The sequence below is a fragment of the Lissotriton helveticus genome, chromosome 8 (assembly GCF_964261635.1).
Source record: "Lissotriton helveticus chromosome 8, aLisHel1.1, whole genome shotgun sequence".
Classification (NCBI taxonomy): Eukaryota; Metazoa; Chordata; class Amphibia; order Caudata; family Salamandridae; genus Lissotriton; species Lissotriton helveticus.
In genome coordinates this window covers 1,141,704,596-1,141,725,015 of record NC_136069.1, presented here as the reverse complement: position 1 = coordinate 1,141,725,015, position 20,420 = coordinate 1,141,704,596, and the positions used below count along the sequence as shown (strand labels likewise).

The 20,420-nt window shown below is 44.8% G+C and overlaps 1 protein-coding gene across 1 annotated transcript in view; it reads left to right on the top strand.

Moving 5' to 3' along the window:
- Positions 1-20,420, top strand: part of AFF3 (ALF transcription elongation factor 3) — a 1,926,848-nt gene that overhangs the window by 1,261,072 nt on the left and 645,356 nt on the right. Inside the window, exon 7 of the mRNA XM_078658016.1 lies at positions 14,506-14,557. Coding sequence (XP_078514142.1) covers positions 14,506-14,557 — 52 coding nt within the window. The remainder of the gene's footprint in view (positions 1-14,505; positions 14,558-20,420) is intronic.

Genomic DNA, 20,420 nt, shown 5'->3' with positions numbered 1-20,420 from the left:
TCGTGTTGGCAGGAGGCGGGGGGCTTCGGTTCACAGTGGCGCCAGCCTCTTCGCTCTTGGCCTTGATCTCTAGTTCTTTGAGGCCACGCTCGTGCTCGAAAGTGATTTTCTTTTCTTCCAATTCTCTCTGCCTCCGTCTCTCCTCCAGGTCTCCTTGCAGCCGTAGTTGCTCAAGGGCCATTTTCTTTTCCAATAGCTGGAGTTCTCCGTCCAGCCGGAGTCGGGCGAGCTCCAACTCATGGAGCCGGCTTCTCTCTCGCTCTTGGGCGTCTTCGTGGGAGAGGCCCGTGTCTATGTTGGCGGTTCTTTCTTCCGCTGGGGCGGTTATGGTTTCCTGGGGCACGTCTGGGACAGTGTCACCTTCGGTTTGGGGTGGTGTCGCTTCGGCCTCCACCCATGTTTGCAGCGCTTCTTTAAAATCCTCTTTGGTGCTTAGTCCGGTGGTAGCGATACCTAAATCTTTGCAAAATTGTTTGACTTCTTTATGGGTGTACTCCTCCAATAGTTCCTTCTGGAACTCTGCGGTCGTTCCGGCTTCTTTAGTACTCATGGTTGCTGCGTGTCTCTGTTAGTAGTGGGCAAGTTACTCGCTGTACGATTTGCGTCGGCTCGGATCCCACCGCTGCCACCAATGTTAGAAAGGCAATCCCAGGGGAGACAGAAGAGGTCTGACTGCCCACCCCGAGACCCACCTCTCCGTATGGAATTGGCCGAGCGCCGTCGAGAGGCCTCCTGGGCGAGGCTCCTCTCCTACAATCGTAACAACCGAGCAACCGCACCACTACAAAGGGACACCACACGAGAGTAGATTCTTAAGAGGCTTTATAAAGAATAAAGGCAAGTTCTCGCAGCATTAGGTACAGGAGGATGGAGGGATCCTTAAAGTCTCGGTATCAGGGGGAAGGGGGTAGCGGGACAGTCTTGGTATCAACAGGTACTAGGATACCCGGCGCACAGCTCTCAATCCTCGAGCTGGGGGGTTGCAAGGAGCCGCGACGTCGTCAGCAGGGCTCTGAGAATGGTTCAGCGTGGTCGGGCCGCGACAGCGTCAGCAGGGCTCCGAAGATGGTTCAGCTTGGTCGGGCCGCGACAGCGTCAGCAGGGCTCCGAGGATGGTTCCGCTTGGTCGGGCCGCGACAGCGTCAGCAGGGCTCCGAAGATGGTTCAGCTTGGTCGGGCCGCGACAGCGTCAGCAGGGCTCCGAGGATGGTTCAGCTTGGTCGGGCCGCAACAGCGTCAGCAGGGCTCCGAGGATGGTTCAGCTTGGTCGGGCCGCGACAGCATCAGCAGGGCTCCGAGGTTCCAGGTTCCGAGTACAAGATTTCTTATCAAGATCAGCCGCGACGAGGTCAGCAGGGCTTCGGCTCCAAGATACAACTGGAGTCCTAATCCAGGGCTGGCCCTTCTATAGGGCTGGAGTCCTTTGATGTCCGGACCCTCGCGCCTGGGGGTCAGAGGGGCCTGGGTGAGGGTGTCCAGACACCCAGCAGGGGGGTGGAGCCAGCGCCCAGGGAGGCCGGAGGGCGATCGAAACCAGGCGGCCGGGAACGGCTGGAGGGCCATCGAAATTCCCCTCCTCCTGGATCCGTCAAGTGGCTACTCTACCACCTGGGGGGATCTTGATGCCTCGAGGTCGGGGCTTCGCTGGGGCTGCGGCCGGGGTCACGTGCTCGGACGTGATGGGCCCAAGATGGAGTCGGGTCTGAAATGGCGGTCCGGGGTGGTGGCCGGACCTGCAGGGTTGGGGCGAGCCGAGTTCGCCGGGTTCCCGGGGGGAGAGCCGTGGGTTGCCAGGGGGGCTGCTCTTGTCGAGAGTTCGGGGAGGGTAGTTTCAGGGGGGTGACAGCGGGTCGATGGAGGGCCGATGTCGTCCAGGGCCCGCCATGCGTGAGGGGTAGGACCACGCCACGAGGCCGGGTCCAACACCTTAGCAGACCTGAGTTATATGAATACAATTAGGCCAGTTATGTGTTGCTCTCTAAAACACTGCTACAGGTATCCAGTGAATAAATACATCTACAGCAACCTGAATCTCAAGTGAGGGCTAAAGATATGCTTATTGTATTTGGTTATGTTCCAGAACAGCAGGGGGACCTTCAAAGGTGTTCTGTATGATTTGGGGGACATCCAGTAGTAGTGATGGTCCCCAAACAGTACCCCAAAAAGTGTTGTGGAAACTTTAACACCGTGAGTTTCCCAGGGCCCGCCTTATCGGACCATGGGAGAGGTTTTACTACACTTCTGGGAATGGCATTGCAGTGTTCTTTGAAGTGGATCAACCATTGAGCTTCTCAGTCTGCTGTGTTTGCTAGTGACCTGGCTTCATTGTTTTTCTGTGAAATGTATGGAGAAACCCTGTGGCAATGCCAGTAGCCTTGACTTTCTATAATTGTGTATCACGTTTACGAAACGGATCATTCAGGTATTTCAATTTAAGTGATTAGAGTTTGCTGGCATGCAAGCATTAAAAGGTATCTCAAATCTATGGTGTCTAGCCAACGCTAAGGGGGTTATTTAACCTTTGTGTCTTTTCTTAGTGTATTCTCCTAGTAATTTGTGAGGCCCTTCAGAAGGTGTCCCACTGTTATTGACCTAGAATCCCACTATGGTTGTTACATCAGACACCCCTGAGGAAAGACTAGCACTGCTATATTTTTATATGGTACTATGCAGCGGCACAACTACAAGCTGTGGTCGATTGATCTGGCTGGGAGACAGACAAACCCTTGGCGACAATGAATCATAATTTAGTGTGTAGGCCTCAGTGGGTTCTGGTTTCACTATAGAAGAGACAAAGACCACCAGTGTATACCTTAGCACCACAGTGGCACAACACTCCATGTGCGGGTCAAGTTATCAGTAAAGTTGGGTCTTACAATTTCCCATCTCCAAACACTCCAATACAGTTTACAGCAAATTTACATCAAGACTATGTGTGGTCAACTTCAATCTGTGAAGAGAAAAATATTGCATAATGATAGTGGGTTTATGTGAGGGGGGTTCTACAAAAACATAAGCATGAGACAGAGAGATTTTGCTATGCTCAGCTGAGCCAGTGAGTTCTCCATCCTCAAATTAAACAAACAGCCACTACAAAGAGATCTCCATTCAAGTCCTTGTTGCCTTAATTAGTGGGCTTGGACTCTAAGGCATAGTTTCAAAAATGTATGCACTACTTGTTGACTATGTGCCTGCCCCTAAACATCCCACCGATAACTTTGAAAACAACTTTAAACACGTAGACTGTATCTTGAGGACATACATTCATAAATACTCAACTTCTTTTAGAAATTATGCAATACACTACAATATGCTGCATAATCTGCATTATATACCAGTGCAGCTCCACCACTACTGGAAAGGATTGCTCGAGGAGACACTCCAGCAGGGACACATTATGCATACATTTACGGATTAACCAGAATGTCAGTTTTTTGTAGTAAGGTATAGCAGAATCTCTAACAGGAATACTGGAGTATCCTGGTCTCTGGATCAAAAAGCTATGGTATTGGGTTTAAGGCCTTTTGGACATCTCATTTGACAATGTGTAATGGTGACTTTTTTCTTTTTTTCTGTTTTACTTTCCTTCCTTACTTTTTTCATGTTTCTTTTGGTCCATTTTCTATCCATCCATACATCTATCCATTAATTCATCATGCCTTCTCGCCATTCTTCTTTCATCAACCATCCTTCCTTCTCTTATGCATCGTTCTGTATTTTTTCTCTTTCCTCCTTTCTTTAACCATCAATACATGCATACATCCTACAGTCCTGACTTCTCTCCACCTATCCATCCATCACGCCATCCTTTTTCCCTTCCTTTTTCCTATCCTTCTATTCACTGCATCTTTCTCTCCATCACCCACTCTTCTCTGCCTCCTTCCATCCATCACTTTGTCAATTCTCTGGTCCCCTTCTCTCCATCCAAACTATCCTCCATCCATCCATCCTCATCTCCATTATCCCTCACCCTCCTCTCTATCCATCTCTGTTATGCATCCACCCCCATTCATCTCACCATTCATACTCTCTTGTTTTATTTATTCCCCTACTCCGAAGCTCTCTCATACTTGCCATGTATGCCTGTATTTCTCAGCTTCTGTTTGGAGACCAGGTGTCTCTGATCAAAGGAGGATTAAATATATCATGATAATCAGAACTGCCCAGTGGCACTCGCACTCAATTCTAAAGTGGGAGGCTTGTGTTGCCCTCATGTGATGGTGTCTCTGTATTTTCCATGTTGGAGATTAAAATCTCCCAGGAAATTGTGATGACAAGGAAAAATGAGATGATCAGCTAGGAACACCATCAATATTTTTTGTTTGAAAGTGTTCAGCATAAGGTCTTCAGCCTTAGTGTTTTAGATGTCAAGTTTGTAGTATTCACTTTAAGACAATGGAATCCCTAGGAGCTTAATATTGAGTTAATCAGTTGCATTAAGGTACTTCTTGTGGATAAAGTTACTTACCCTCATATTCTGTTATGTGCTTCAGAGGTGGTTGGTGTTGTACTCTAATGGTAAGGTAGTGGCGTGGAGGATGAGTAGAACCACGTTTCTGTGAATGCAGTAGCAAAAAGGCACATTCATGGATGATAACAAATTTAGAAATTGATTTAGAGACGGGAGAACTACAGTTCACGACGGCAGCTTAGATGTAATGTCTAGGGGATGTATCACTGAGCTTTGAGGAGATGGAACTTCTAAGGTTGCTTGGGGAGATTGATGAAGTTATGATATCTGCTGCTTGAGATTGTAGTGATTGTGTTGATAGGATGTATTGTTGTTGATCTTATTGACAGACCATGTGTGAATGTTGGATGCACATAAGAAGTCACATTAGGTGTGCATGAATTGCAGCAGTATGACAACAAATTTGGTTGACTCCACATTGAGGTGCAAAACTATACTTGATGTAACATCATAATTAGTGGGGAAAACCAGTACAAGGACAAGTCACTTTTATGTGCAAAATAACAATTAGGTGGAAATATCACTGAGGTGCAAAATCACCCATGGAGCAAAGTGAGCAGGAATGTTGGGCCTGGTGTACTAACATTAGGAGTACTGATTTCCTAATTGTGATTCTCTCTTAATCTCAATTAGGAAATCGGTATTCCTAATTAAATTATTTTGAGCAATTCCTAGTGGGTCGTTGTAAGAAAGTGGGTTTCTGTTACAGTAACCCCCCCCACACTTTTGCCTGATACCTGAAGCACTTTCCTTGGTGTGCCCTGGGTCCCTGCCAATCAGGTACCCAGGGCATGTGTTCCTTCCCTAAAAACTGTAAAAACTGTACTAAAGCCTAAACCCAATTGGCATCTCTGGCCACATGTCAGCCCCTTGTAAATGGTACCCTAGGTACCCAGGGCATTGTGACCAGAGAAGACCCCTAAGGGCTGCAGTACTTATTGTGCCACCCTTAGTGGCCCTGTACCCTGACACACACACACTATCGTTGCAGGCTGAGTGTCCTGGTGTAGAACTAAACAAAGAGTCAGCAAGGCACACATCCCTGTGTGCCATGCCCACAATCCCACTGCCCTGACATACATCAGCCACCCCTCTAGCTGGGTGCCCTGTGCCAGTGGTGTGGGCATAGGTGCATGAACCCTGTGTGCCTACAGTACCCAGGGCCATTCCTGAGCACTGTAAGTGCAGTGATGCTATTAAGAGTATATGGTGCTGGGAGGTTGTCATTACGAACTCCACACCACCATAATGGCTACACTGAAGACTGACAAGTTTGATATCAAACTTCTCAGTACATTAAACCCACACTGATGCCAGTGTGGGATTTAATATAAAATGCACTACAGAGGGCATCTTAGAGATGTCCCCTGACACCTAACCTACAATCCACGTCTTGTCTGAGAGGCTGCCTAGGCTGCCACACAGCAGACAAGTTGCTGGACCCCTGGGCGGAGAGCTCCCCGCTCTCCTGGGCCTGCAACAATGCACATCCTGGGCGAGGTGCTAGGTCTCCTCCCCCGGGATGGGAAGGGGAAGCTTCAAAGGCATGCCGCCTTTGTGAGCTTCTCCAGGCCACTTGCTGTACTGAGCAACTAGCCCCCACCAGTTCTGTCGCCCACTCTGGCGGGAAGACTGGAGGGAAGCCCTGCGTCACGTAAGGGGGTGTGCCAGCCTGTGCCAACTCCACCCCTCAGGTGGGAGGGACGAGGTGAAGCACGACTCCGGGCTACAGCCATCTTGAGAATGGAGAGCCCTACCCACTCACAGCTAGGCGTCTGCCCCCTCCCACAGGAGAGGAGAAGGTTAGGGGGTGTAACTACCCCAGGACAGGGACCTATTAGTCCTCACCCTACCTGTAACGGCCCTAAATGTAGTATTTAGGGGCACCCTGAACCTTCCTTCCTCAGTTCCCGATACCGAAACAAGCAAAAAGATCATGAAACAAGAAGACCTGCCGTGCAGCTACTAAGAAGAGGACGACACCAACTGACTTGGCCCCAGCCCCACCGGTTTGTCAACCCTCGGACCTGCTCCTGCAAAACCCCAGCTCCTTCTGTGGTCAGCAACCTCAAAAACTCCAGAGGACCTGACTACCTTGTGACTCTACCAAGACTGGGACACCCATGAACAGTGGTTCTGCTCAAACAACAATACACCTGGTGCCAGCCAGGACCCGCATATCCAGGACACTCTGCATCCGCCGATCCTGGCCTGTGCCAGAGTAAACAAAGACCCTGAGGACATCCCCCCGGTGATTCTGACCTGGAATCCAGTTCCCAAGGACCCTCCTCGACGACCCCGATGACGCCTGCAGCCTCAAGACAAGGGACCCCTCCAACCGCGACCAGTAGGGGGTACGATTTCCCGACCTCAAAAGGCACCCCAGCACCCGGCGCCCCACGGCCCCCTGTGCCCAACACCTGGGTGCCTACCTATTCTCCAAGATCCCAACTTACCCCTCGAAGTGTTGGTCGCTCCAGAAGATCCTCCATCCCCAAGCCTGCAGCCTTTGTTCCCTTTTTAAGATCTCCATTGAATGACATTGAGCGCCCGACGTCTCTTGCCCCCAGCCGCCTGAGTGCCCCTGCCAGTGCAACCTTTGTCCTATCCTACGTCCCAATTTGCCCTGAGCAAGTGACCAGGAGCCCAGCTCCCACAGCCGCGTGGCCTGCTAGCCAGCAGCCACCAACCGAAGGCCTCCTGCCTCACATCGGATAACATTGGGCCTAACTACCTCTGCACCCGGCTGCCCCTGTGCCGCTGAGGGTGTACCGACTGTACCTACCTGACCCTGGGAGACCCCTGAGTCTAGGCCCAGAACCTTAACTCTGCCAGTTGAGTACTTATCTAAAAGCCGATAACTCACTTTTCTTCCATAGGCTAACATTGACTGGTTTCCCTGGGAAATTCTTCTAAGTGTGGAGTTTTGGAAATTTAAAATATTCATCTAAAATCAGACGAACTACGAATTCCGATTTACTCACCTGTTATCAGGAGAGACCTCAGTGCTGCATCTTTGAGCCCAGTACTGATCCTGGAAAGTAATACTAACCGTACTTACCAGTAACTTGAATTTCCTTCCGTAGGGTGCCTGCTTTTTGCTGACAAAGTTTCTAAGGGTCAATTTTTGAAACTTACAAATATTCTCTATAAATCGTGTCAACGATAAAAACATAATTACTTGCCTGTTTCAGATAGAGGTTCCAGTGCTAAACCTAGGAGTCCAGAACTGGATTACAAAAGTAACGTGAACATATTTTACCTGCAAATTGAATTTCCTTCCATAGGATGCCATTGGTGATTTCAACTGAAAATGTTTCTAAGTGTCAACTTTTAAAATACAATAATATTCCTTAAAAAAATGCCTACTCTAACCAAAACTCTTTTACTTAACTGTTTACTGCTCATGTCCCGGGACTGAATCTAGGTTCCAGTCCTGTGGTTAGAAAAGTAATCTACAAAGTAACTAATTGCATTTAACCAGAAATTCCCATTGAGCTCAATGTTGCATTGTGTTTGAGATTGTGTTGCCCATTGCAACAAATTGTAACTATTGCATTCAAAAAGTCTATTGCCTATATAAAAAGTATTTAACTGAAGTAACTCATCCTGAGAAAGTATATTTTGATACCTTGTTGGTTCTAAAATAAAACAACTATATCCTTTGATACAAAACAATTGGCCTAGAGTTCAGTTCTTGAGTGTGTGAGACCATTTGCTGACTGAGTGTGTACAACAAATGCTTTACACTGTCCTCTGATACTGCCTTACTGCTCGACCAAGCTACCACTTTAGAGAGTAAGGTTATATCTAACTTTAACCTATGCCATACCTCTGGGGACTTTGCACACTGTACCTTACTTTGGTCCAGTATATACAGAGCCACTTTCCTACAGTCGTAAATAGACCTACGTCATGCATATTAATGAAATAGGTTGCAATTTGCCACCCATTAGGAATCGATGTCATCACAAGGGGTGTTGGCCTGCTGACGCCAACAGATCACCATGTCTGTGATTGCTTTTAAATAAAGCAGTCTTTTTTTTAAAACAAATGCAACCCGATTTCTGTAAAGGAAAATTGGATGTGTTTAAAAAGAAAAAAAGAAACTTTGCAGTTTCATTTTTTATGAGGAGGCAGTAGTCTGTGGGACCACTGCCTGCTCTTAAATAATATTTCTATTTCATTCTCAAATAGGAAGGGATGCCCTGGGGAGCCCTTCCCATTTGTGAATGGGTTACCACCTCCTTCAAGGAGTGGGTAAAATATGAATGTTTTGCGACTGTAATTCAGTCACAAAACATTCACACGTCCCATTCAGATTTGGTATTTGGAAGAGACACCCTAAACACAGCCCTGCCACATACTGAATCGCAAATACAAATTGCGATTCAGTAACATTTTACCGAATCCCAGTTTGTGTTTTGTACACATGAGCAGCCGTTTCTGACCACAACAATGCTTCGCCCATGGTGTCATATTTAGCAGCAAAATCACACTCTACCACAAAATAACTTGTATTTGTAAAATCATTCTTAGTGCAACTTCAGGAGAAAATTGGAAACACTTTTAGGGGAACAATTCCATCCAGGAGGAAGAACAGATGTAGGGGCATTACCAACAGGAGCACAAAACACTCTTGCGACCAAAAATCACAATGAGCAATCAGATGCAAAATCTAAGGCGGAAATGACTGTATACCTTCGATCTGACTCCAAATCTTTTTTCAATCAGGTGGCTTCCTACTTCTACACTGTCTGGAAGGCCACTTGAACTCATCAGCCATAATCTCAAATACACCAAGTACCAACAGAATATTTTCTGTATGGGTACTTATTACATCTGTCAGTAGGCTGGCATAGGTCCTCGCAGTATTGCTTGTTGTTATAAATCATGGAAAATGTTGCAGGAGACCTACATTCAGAGTCAACTTAATCACATCCTCTAAAGTTAGGTGGGGGGGTGGTTCTGTGGGCTAAATCCAATCTTATAGTACTTACATAAACACTTAATGAGTTTATGTGCACAGTGTTGATGCACTTTTTTTACACCTCAAATGGTCACTTCAAATGTTATCTGGCCCCATTTTATCTACTGACATCTGAGAGTTGCACCTTTTCCAATTTTTGAAGTCTGCTTTTAATTGAACTCTTAAGGCAACTGCAATTTTTAGTCCACAACATAAGGACTTTTTCAGCATGTTAGCACAGCTGCGGGCAGTGGGAAACATATGCAGTTTATCTTTATTTCGAATCTTGCACAGTGATCGATGAGGATAATTTATTTATGTTAATATATTCTGGATTAGGGTAAAGCTTAGCCTAGCCCTTATTTACCTGATCAAGGAGGAATGGTTTCATTGCATTGCATCACTAGGGAGAGGAAGAGTCACAAGCTCTAGGGGCCCTAAGTACAAAATCGTGTGTTTGTGATTTCCAAATAGCGAATTTTAGCGATTTGCTATTAGGAAATCGCAAACTGTGATGTACAACAGTGTGTTTGACACAGTTAGCAATTTGCAGTGCCTTGCAAATGGACCTGCCTCACGATATTTATGAGCAATATGCAACCCATTGTTAATGGCAACAATCATATGGATGGTGGCTTGTTGGGGTCAGCAGACCACCAGGTCTGTGATTGCTTTTTAAATAAAGGAATACTTTTTTTGTAATGCAGCGTGTTTTCCTTATTTTTGTAATGCAGCCTGTTTTCCTTCAAAGGAAAACAGGATGCATTTCATAATATTAAACTGGGAGTTAACTTTTCATTTTTTAAGAGTAGGCAGGGGTTTGGGGGACCACTGCCTGCTCTTAAAAAATGTTGGCTCCCACATTCACAGAGGGGAAGGGGTCCCTTAGGGACTCTTTCCCATTTACTTATGGGTTACCACCAACCTTAAGCTGGTGCTAACTGCGAATTTTTTACGGGCCCATTCCCGGATGCAAAACATTCCTACATACCAATACGACTTGCTTTTAGGAAGGGACACCCTTGACACGCCCCCCTTCCTAAACCGACTTATAAACCCTATTTTGTGAGTCAGTTATAGGTTACAGACTCACAAAATAGGGTTGGTACATACCAAAAAGCATTTGGGCAGTTTTCGATAGGTAAAATGCTTCGTACATCTGGCCCTAGATGATTCCCTTAATTCTTAATTGGTGTTGCCGTAACTTTTATTTCTTGTATAGGTTTCAGATTTGCTTGTACTTTTATAGTACCCTGTGTCATGTGTTTTATATTGTGTGGTTCATTTTTTTTAATCTGAAGCAATAAAGTTGTGATGTTGATGATGACGCTGAAATATGTTTATGTGCAAGTGTAGATGAAAATTTACATTTTCACATCAAAAGAAGTGTGAAGACACTTTTACGTGTGAGAACACCTATCGGAGCTAAATTCACATTTAGGTGCACAGTGACAGCTTGGAGCAAAATCGCCACTGATTCAAAAGTCAGCTTTAGTACATCACATGTAAGTACAAAGTCAATCATTACTGTGGTAGTAAACTGCTGTTTGAGGTGTGAATTCCAGGCATCTGAATAATATCACATTTGGTTGACAGCACTTTGATGTACAAAATCATCCTTGGTGCAATATCTGCATGAATGCAGAAAATTGTTTGGCACACAGATCACACCCATGTGTAAAATCACATTTAGGGATGTAAAACCATATTTTGTGCAAATTAAGCACCAATGTGTTTTAGATTCAGGAGCAAAACCGCATTTAAATTTAGTAAAGGGCAAAGGGCCATTAAGTTGTATAATCAGTAGAACTGTGGAAACACCCATTGGAGCACATATCATGTTAGCAAAAAAACACATTTAGATAAAAAATCTAACTTGGTGCAACTTCAAAATGAGAGTGAAAACACTCTAGGGGACACGAAGAACATGTAGGAGCCAAACCAAACAACAATAGTGTAAAAGCACTTGAGGGAGAAAAAAAATGAAGAGCAAAATCACAGTTGGTGCAACATCAGCAGGAGTGTACACAATGTGTTTGAGTAGCACAATTTAGATGTAGGTGTCAATTCACCATTAGGTGCAAATTGAAAGCGGTTGTACTATTGGGATGACTGTGGACACAGATTTAGAAGCACAAATGTGCCTCCAATGCAATACACGGATGCTCAGGTTCACTGTCCATGCAGTGCAATGGGACACACTCTTTAGACCATCAGACTGACACTCATGGTAGCCAATAGCTAACAGTGAGTTTAAAATATTCTTCTGGTCTGATCCAAAATGTGATTTAACATTTTCTTCAAGCAATGACTTCAGGGAGGGTGACAAAAACAAAAGAATGGCTAAAGGGAGATGAACCATTGTAACCCCTCTATGTTTTTGGATTGTTGACATGACCTCTGGAAACCCCTAAAGTTGCTTGTAGCAGGACCTAAAAGACATGATGGCTTACAGTGTGTGTGGAGAAAGCAAATGCACATGCAGGCTTGACTGCTCAAAAGAATTCTAGGGTGTGTGCTTTCCTTCTGCCAAGTACAGGTTAAGTTACAGCCCTAAAAAGAACGAAACAGTTGTAAATGTATGCCAGCCCAGCGTTGGAGTAAGTCACGCACCACACATGGCCACTCACGGGTACTGCAGCTCTCTCCCATAGAACATAAGCGAGTCAGGTACTTAAAATACTAGCCCATTGGAAGGAGGAAGGAGCTGAAGGGAGTAACCATGATGCCACAAGCAACACAGATTCTTGAACTTCAGTGCAAGCAATCCATTGTTATGCCTATTTGTAGAGCGTGCATCTCACCAGGGAAGGTATCCAGGTGCTAGAACAAAATGAGGGGACATTATAAGCCTGTTGTCTAGATAAAGAGCCATAGTTTCAGTTTCTTGTGGAACTCAAGTATTCAAAGACTCAAGGCCATTGAAATGATGACACCTTAGCATGGGTGATTAGGCAATAGCAAGAGGTGAAAGAGCAATACCCCGGGCTCAGCCAGGGTGCTAGGATGTGATTGACAAATTCAATGCAATAGCTGGAAGAGGCTGGTAAAAAAAGGCAATGATTGAAATGATCAGACCCAGAGCATGCTCTAAGTATATTATAAACAATAGGTCTGTTTGACCACTGTGATGTCAAACCCAGACCTATCTGTAAGTTAAATTGACACCTGTGTCATTGTATGTGTGGGTAAAACACTTTGGAAGCTTAAATTAACATTTCATGAATAAATGTGACTTTACATTCGTAAAACAAACGAGTAGGCACGTAAGTTGGCCCGAGTTGTAAGCTCAATCATTTCTTTAACAGTAGAATAAATAAATTAGTTGGAAATGGCATTGGCTTCACTTATTTGTGTGTTGGTCATATGAGGGAGGAGATGGTGTGTTTCACCTAGTGCAACAAACAAGAAGGTGAAAGAAAAGATGCTTGAATTGATCTAATTGGCGATCGCATGGGGCTGCATTCCAGACAGTCAATTTGTGTTCACCATGTCACTCTAGATAGGGACTTGCCAAATGCAAGTCAGTCTTAGTCCTACACCAGGAGGAACAGTCCAGCCCAAGTCCATGCCAGGTCCCCTCCAGGCAGGAACAGAAGGAACCACAGACCGGTTTTAACCTTCTTAGGTTTCTTCAATGAGATATACCTTGAGTCCGATGTGCACAGTGAGCATAAGGCTCACGTCTGGTCAATAGCAGTAGTTACATCAAGTGTTGGTTCCATCACTTTGTTGTTTGTTGCAGTATTTTCATCAAGGACCGCAAAGTCTCACGCAGGGTTAGACTCTGGAGGCTGCCTGACAGTCCACTAGGTCAGCAGACATATTATCTGATCCCCACCTGTCAGGTGAGGTTCTCTCTGCCTTCAGTACCACTGCCAGTGCAGTTGCACTGAAGGCAGAAGGAGTACGCGAAGCGGGCTGCATGTTTATTTGGATCCGCTTTGTACACTTTTTTGTTTTTCTAATACAAACTCCCAAAGTTTGTGTGTTTTAGAAACACAAAAAATAATAGCCATATGGGGAGGGAATGGCCTGGAAGACAGTGGGTGACAAAGCATCAGGTCAAGGGGTTTCACCAGCAAAGCCAGCTGAGGATCTACTGGTGGAATCCCTATGGTTCTCCGTCGCTAAAAGCAGTGCTTAATTTGAGCCAGAGGTTTCTGGTACTCGGCACCAGCAATTAATTGGAATCACTGGCACTTATGACAGTCTGCCACATGGTGGTGCTCCTTATCTAATTTAGAGAGGAGCACAACAGCAAGAGTGTGATAGTTAGTAGCTCTGTTGATACTGTAATTGGCAGCGCTGAGAGCTGTAATGGGCGGTGCACGCGGAAGTGGCCTCCTGATGAGGGACCTGTCACTTATAGTTTTTACAAATTAAGCAGTGACTAAATGAAGTAGGATGGTGGTGCATGGGACTCCACCTTATTTTTGGCTTATGTCCTGCAAACACCAACCTTCAAATGTGCCCCTAGCACCTTTTCTACAAACTACTATCCGAAAGTCAAACAACTGGCCCACTTACTGTAAATGATATTGCCTGGTACAGGGAGTTGCAGAAATAAGTTGACATAAAGCCCTATTGCATAGGTAACCAGATCTCTGCATAGCTAGACCTATAGGGAGTGATTAAGCACGCACGTGGAACGCTGTATGTCCTGTGCAAGTCCTTCAAAGGTACTAGGGGAGGCAGGAAATGTTCCGTTTTAAGAAAAAAAGCAAGTCCCGCCAGATATTTCTGAGCATGCAAATGGCGTTCGTTCCCCAGCTATTCAATAAACTGAAGTGGAAGGAAACGAGCCCCATCTGCGACCTTCTCGCGCTCTGGCAGCGCCTCCCGCACTCAGCTCGGATGCTGTTTGTAAATAAGCACTTTAGGGCCTTGTTGCTAATCAGCGCCCAGGACAAACTGCTGGCAAGGGCAGCGCAGCCACCGATCAAAGCTGCGGGCTCTGAAGGGCTTTTACAACGACAAATGCTCTGCTATTGAAACAAAACAATACCTGCATGATAATGGCACGGAGACCTGATGTGTTATTGTTTTCTTTTTATTTGTCTAGGGCGAGGGGAAGTGGTGTCAAATGATCCTGTTAGCAGCGCATCGAAAATTTCGTAAGTCATTTTTCTATCTTAATTAGCGGAGATGAGTGTTGTCATTTTGGCAGCACTATTGGCCACTTCTTGACTGGATGCAGAGTAGCACGCTTAATTTTGATGGAATTAGATTATCTTTATGCCTAAATATGTTTTCCATGCAAATATTGTTGTATTTTTTTCCCAAACTTCCAACAGAAGCAGAAACTATTTTGTAGATGGAAATAATGCTCTGCTGCATAAGTTTTAACCGTTTCACAAGGCTCAGGAACAGTGTAAAGATCCAGCACTAAACCCAAGTTGATTAAAATCATATTTTGCTCTTTTTGCAGTAATTTGGCTCTACCAGAAGATGGCGTACTAAGGCCTTATGATAGCGCATGTAATAGAAACGGCTGGTCCATAGAAAGCAGTACTATTAATTGTCAGGCCACTATTCGAAAGGCACTGAGACTTGACCCACCCTCCAGTCCTCACTTCTTAATCTAACTTCAGAGGGGTGTGAAGTGGACCAGGCCTTAAAACAGCTGATCAAATGACATATTATGCTCTAGAGAACAATCCCAGGTTCATGGCTAATTATAAGCTAAGATTCACCATTCTCAATGGGGTCTTTTTATTTAATGTGTGATAACCACATACTTTGATGTCACTGAGACTGCATTTTCCCAGTCTCTTCTGGTCTTGTGGTCCTGTTGTTTCAAAAGTAACTAGGTTTAAGGCCCCTATGCTGCATTAGGTTGTCAAATAAAGGCCTTAGACTTGTGAACCTGTGCACCAGACACATGGTGGCGCACAGTCACCCTACACCACTGAAAAACGTTTAAAGGCAAGCCTGGGCTGCTATAAAATGAGGTATTGTGTGTTCGCTTTAGGGGGCCACCTAGTGGTGGTACCAACTTACTACCAAAGTCTAAAGAAATATTTTTAGAAGTGTAATGGGAGCTTTGGCAGGGCCAGGAGTACAAAAGGACGAGCCAGCAGTAGCAACTACTACCCTCTGATTGTTACTCATGAAGACCGGAATACAATTTCACAAAGAATTTAATTTACATATCCCTTGTGCAGGATTTTCGGATGCATTTTCATGGGCGCTAATCAGTCCATTCAGATGTACCTCTGCAGATGTAGTCCCCCTTTGTAAGTGCAGGCAGTGTCTCAGTCACAGAATAATTACAGCTTCTAATTCTTTACTTACTTTTAATCTGAGATGTCTCACACAGAGACTTTGTACCTTGCTCCTTTGGTATAGTGTGTAATTTGAGCATCCAATGTAAGAAAATGTTTTTATTCCAGTTTGTATTATGCAATGCAAACGTGCTTTCTCCTGAAATTTTAGCAATCTGGGTGTACCCCATCCAGATTGTGTTCCCTCGTATGAATGCTGTTTAGGAGAGTTCTAGAAGAGTCTAAAAATATTCTGTTCCGGAAATACTTTGATAATTAAAATATATTTCCTATAGCCTTTCTTAATCTTTCATATTTTGTATTCTGTTTTTCTGTTTTTGGGGGCTATGATTTTTCAATTTCTGTTTTTATAATTCGCTATCATATATAATTGGGTTGTGCTTATCAATTTCGGAAAATAGATATGTAAATTACACATTGTCACTTTGTAATAAGAAACCTCAGTCGTAATGCACCACCACATATAAAACATTTTAAGAGCTGTGGCACAGGATCCTCTATGGGGTTGGCCATGTGAGCTTCTATGTTTTAAGGCTCAACTAACAACAGGTTATTTTTTTACATACATTTGCCATTCCTCCTTTTGTTGTTGGCAACATATACATGATATTCTTCAAGATACAAAGTAAATAGAATGACTTCATTAAAAAGCTTCTAAAACTTTCTGGAGGTGAGACCACCTATCCCTTTAAGGGAGGTTTAAGGGAAGGCCATGGAGAAGGGAATGTGATTTTTTGCCAAGTTCATTGTAGGTAGCTGACTTATGGCACCATAACCAAGTGACCTCAAGAAGGTGCCAGATTACTACATGATTAATATTATGATGTCCTTCGGAAAGGCTCTGAATCGGATTTGGGTCTGCCTAATCTGATTAGGAACCTGTCTTTCCAACCAATTCGGAAAGCTTTCTGAATGACCGATTACGATGTTCGGAAAGCGTTTGGACTTTTGGAGTCGGTTCCGATGGCATTCAGAGGAACCAATTCATTCGGAGCCGACTTGTGCAAGTCTACGGCCCTCGCTTCAAGCCGAGCATTTACGATGTCGGATTCGGACATCCTTTCGAAATCGGTTTGTCTGACTTGGATCAGCTATCGGAATCTGACTTGGGTGCCTGAAGCAGGCCCCCTTCACCCAGAGCCTTCAGAATGGGTCCCGTGGGGGTACCCAAGGGACTCCCTTTCAGACCATGCACAGTGTGGCAGGCACCAAGGGGGACCCACCATAGGGTGTACAATTTTCGCCAGCCAGCCCTTTCTTCAATGGTAGCCTGTGTATTCGGTCGGAACACCGGCTCCTATTGACGTCAATGGGAGTCCGGCCGAATGTTATCCGGAACCATCATAATTGGTCGGTCGGACTCCCCGAATCCGATTTGGTTGGAAACCATTCCGAGAGCGATTCAGTCGGAAAGCTTTCTGACCGACATCGTAATCAATCCCATTTTCTCTAATATATCCTTACTACTAGGGTGAAAGGAGCATACAACGCCTGAGGCTCTGAAAATCCTTCTATGAGTTTCTTTTACTTGGTTCCAGTTCAGTTTCAGAACCCTTTATTTCGGAATGTTTTCCTCTTTTTTTTAGGTACGGAATAGATAATGCCTTTCTTAATCTTTCATATTTTGTATTGTGTATTTTTGTTTTTGGGGGCTATGATTTTTAAATTTCAGTTTTTATAATTCGCTCTGATATATAATCGGGTTGTGCTTATCAATTTAGAAAAATAGATATGTAAATTACACATTGTCACTTTGTAATAAGAAACCTCAGTCGTAATGCACCACCACATATAAAACATTTTAAGAGCTGTGGCACAGGATCCTCTATGGGGTTGGCCATGTGAGCTTCTATGTTTTGAGGCTCAACTAACAACAGGTTATTTTTTTACATACATTTGCCATTCCTCCTTTTGTTGTAGGCAACGTATACATGATATTCGTTAAGATACAAAGTAAATAGAATGACTTCATTAAAAATTTTCTAAAACTTTCTGGAGGTGAGACCACCTATTCCTTTATGGGAGGTTTAAGGGAAGGCCATGGAGAAGGGAATGTGATTTTCAGCCAAGTCCATTGTAGGTAGCTGACTTATGGCACCATAACCAAGTAACCTCAAGAAGGTGCCAGATTACTACATATAGGGGTCGATTATGATGTCCTTTGGAAAGGCTCTGAATCGGATTCGAGTCTGCCTAATCTGATTCGGAACCCGTCTTTCCAACCGATTCGAAAAGCTTTCTGAATGACCGATTACGATGTTCGGAAAGCGTTTGGACTTTTAAAGTCGGTTCCGATGGCATTCAGAGGAACTGAGTCATTCGGAGCCGACTTGTGCAAGTCTACGGCCCTCGCTTCAAGCCGAGCGTTTACGATGTCGGATTCGGACATCCTTTCGAAATCGGTTTGTCTGACTTGGGTGCCTGAAGCAGGCCCCCTTCACCCAGAGCCTTCAGAATGGGTCCCGTGGGGGTGCCCAAGGGTCCCCCTTTCAGACCATGCACAGTGTGGCAGGCACCAAGGGGTGCCCACCATAGGGTGTACGATTTTCCCCAGCCAGCCCTTTCTTCAATGGGAGCCTGTGTATTCGGTCGGAACACAGGCTCCTATTGACGTCAATGGGAGTCCGACCGAATGTTATCCGGAACCATCATAATTGGTCGGTCGGACTCCCCAAATCCGATTTTGTCGGAGACCATTCCGAGAGCGATTCAGTCGGAAAGCTTTCCGACCGACATCGTAATCAAGCTCATATTCTCTAATATAGCCTTACTGCTAGGGTGAAAGGAGCATACAACTGGAAAAATAATATTTTGCCTGAGGCTCTGAAAATCCTTCCTTGAGTTTCTTTTACTTGGTTCCAGTTCAGTTTCAGAACCCTTTATTTCGGAATGTTTCCTCTTTTTTTTAGGTCCGGAATAGATAAAGCTTTTGCTGTATTGCCATCATGTTTTAAGAACAAATCATAATAAAAATCCATGCATGTATATACACATGGAGGAGCTTTTGGCCAACCCTCTTCAACTGTTGGTCTGTTCAATTGGCCTTCCCATGTTGCTTCTGCACACCACAGCCTACAGCATAGGGCAAAGGATGAGCTCACTTCAACCATTGGCTTTCTTCATTGTGAGTGATGATATTTTGCTCCTGCACACGTATTCATCTGCCTAAAATGTAGCCTGCTCCAGGGTAAGGGCTGGTGGCTCAATCTCAGCTTTTTCGTTTTGCAATGGTCACTTTTTGCTTATTTTTTTGCGATCCATGGATGCCCCCTTTGGACAGTGGCACTTTTGCCTTTTGTTACATTTTCACTTTTAACATCTATTCCCTATGTTTTCAAAACAAGAAATAAATAAAAAATAGAATTCTAGGCCAACCCGATTGGTTTTTACCAGTGCTTGCTTGTTTTTGTTTTGTGCTCCAGCAGGCACTTCAGGGCACTTTGACCCGCTGAATTTGCAAACATAGGAAGGAAATGTTAAAAACAGAAGGACAATAAGGGCGCTGCACCAATTTCCCCCCATGAGTGAGCGCAGGACGGGTCATGAACAATGGGCACAATCACTGGCATCCCCAGTGATACTATACTGACTGTTCCAACTGCCACCCAGGTGGCTTGAATTAAAGAAATAACTTGATTTAAAATGTACTCAGTGGTCCTGCTGGTCTTGATTTATGTAATAGTCGCTTTTGCTTTCTGCAGTAAAACGGCTCTCCGGTCTCTGACAGAAATGAAGGTGGCAAGGTAACAAGATAGCTAATAAGTACTGCGCTGGCTGCTCGGCTTCCGTAATCTGCTGCTGTCGGTGTCAGGAGAGTGGCACCTTCTCGGCAGCCTTATGCCTGGGGTGATTCGGTGGCACATGCATCATGCCTTTGATGTACTGATGCAATTTTAAGAAAGGGCAACTTCACCTGAGAATTACTGGAATCCAATTACCCCTATCTCTGCTACCTGGGAATTAACTGAGGCAGCCCAGGAAGCGCGTGCGATAAGACGAGTGTAACATATTGGTGGCACCTTCGCGCCAATAGGACCGCGAAGGCTCATTATAATGCGTCTTCCTCACAATAGTCTGAGGCAAGAAAATAGAAACAAAAAGCAAAGCATCATTTCGATGCAAAATGACTTTAACTTTGAGAGTGTTCGGCTTAAGCACACAACTGTCCTAAAATTGCTCATTACTGTAGGGTCATATTAATGCATTTCATTATGTACACCTAGTCCTAACTGGTTGATGTTTTTGAAAGGTGAAATATACACCCATCTTGTGTTAGGGTTAATGGTGTAAATGTCCCGTAACTCTTCAGTTTATTTTTTTCCCTACATGGGCCTCATTTATGAGGCTATACGTCACTTTTACGGCGCACCAGTGGTGTAAAAAATGTGCCTTGTTGCTCCATATTTACAAAGTGATTCATCTAGGTAGATGCGTCACTTTGTAAACCCCTGCTCCACATTATACCTGCGCCAGGTATAATGTATGCAACGGGGCGTATTGACGGAAGAAAGGGTCTTAGAAGTGACGCAGTGAAATCTATGTGATTTCACTGCGCCACTTCTAGGACACAAATGCGTCAATTTCTTACGCCTGCCTCACAGCAGGTGTAAGACTGACACAGGCCCTTTCACATGGGGCTGGCCCCGTGTGAAAGGATACATTGCTGGAGTTGCGTCACTTTTGTGACACACTC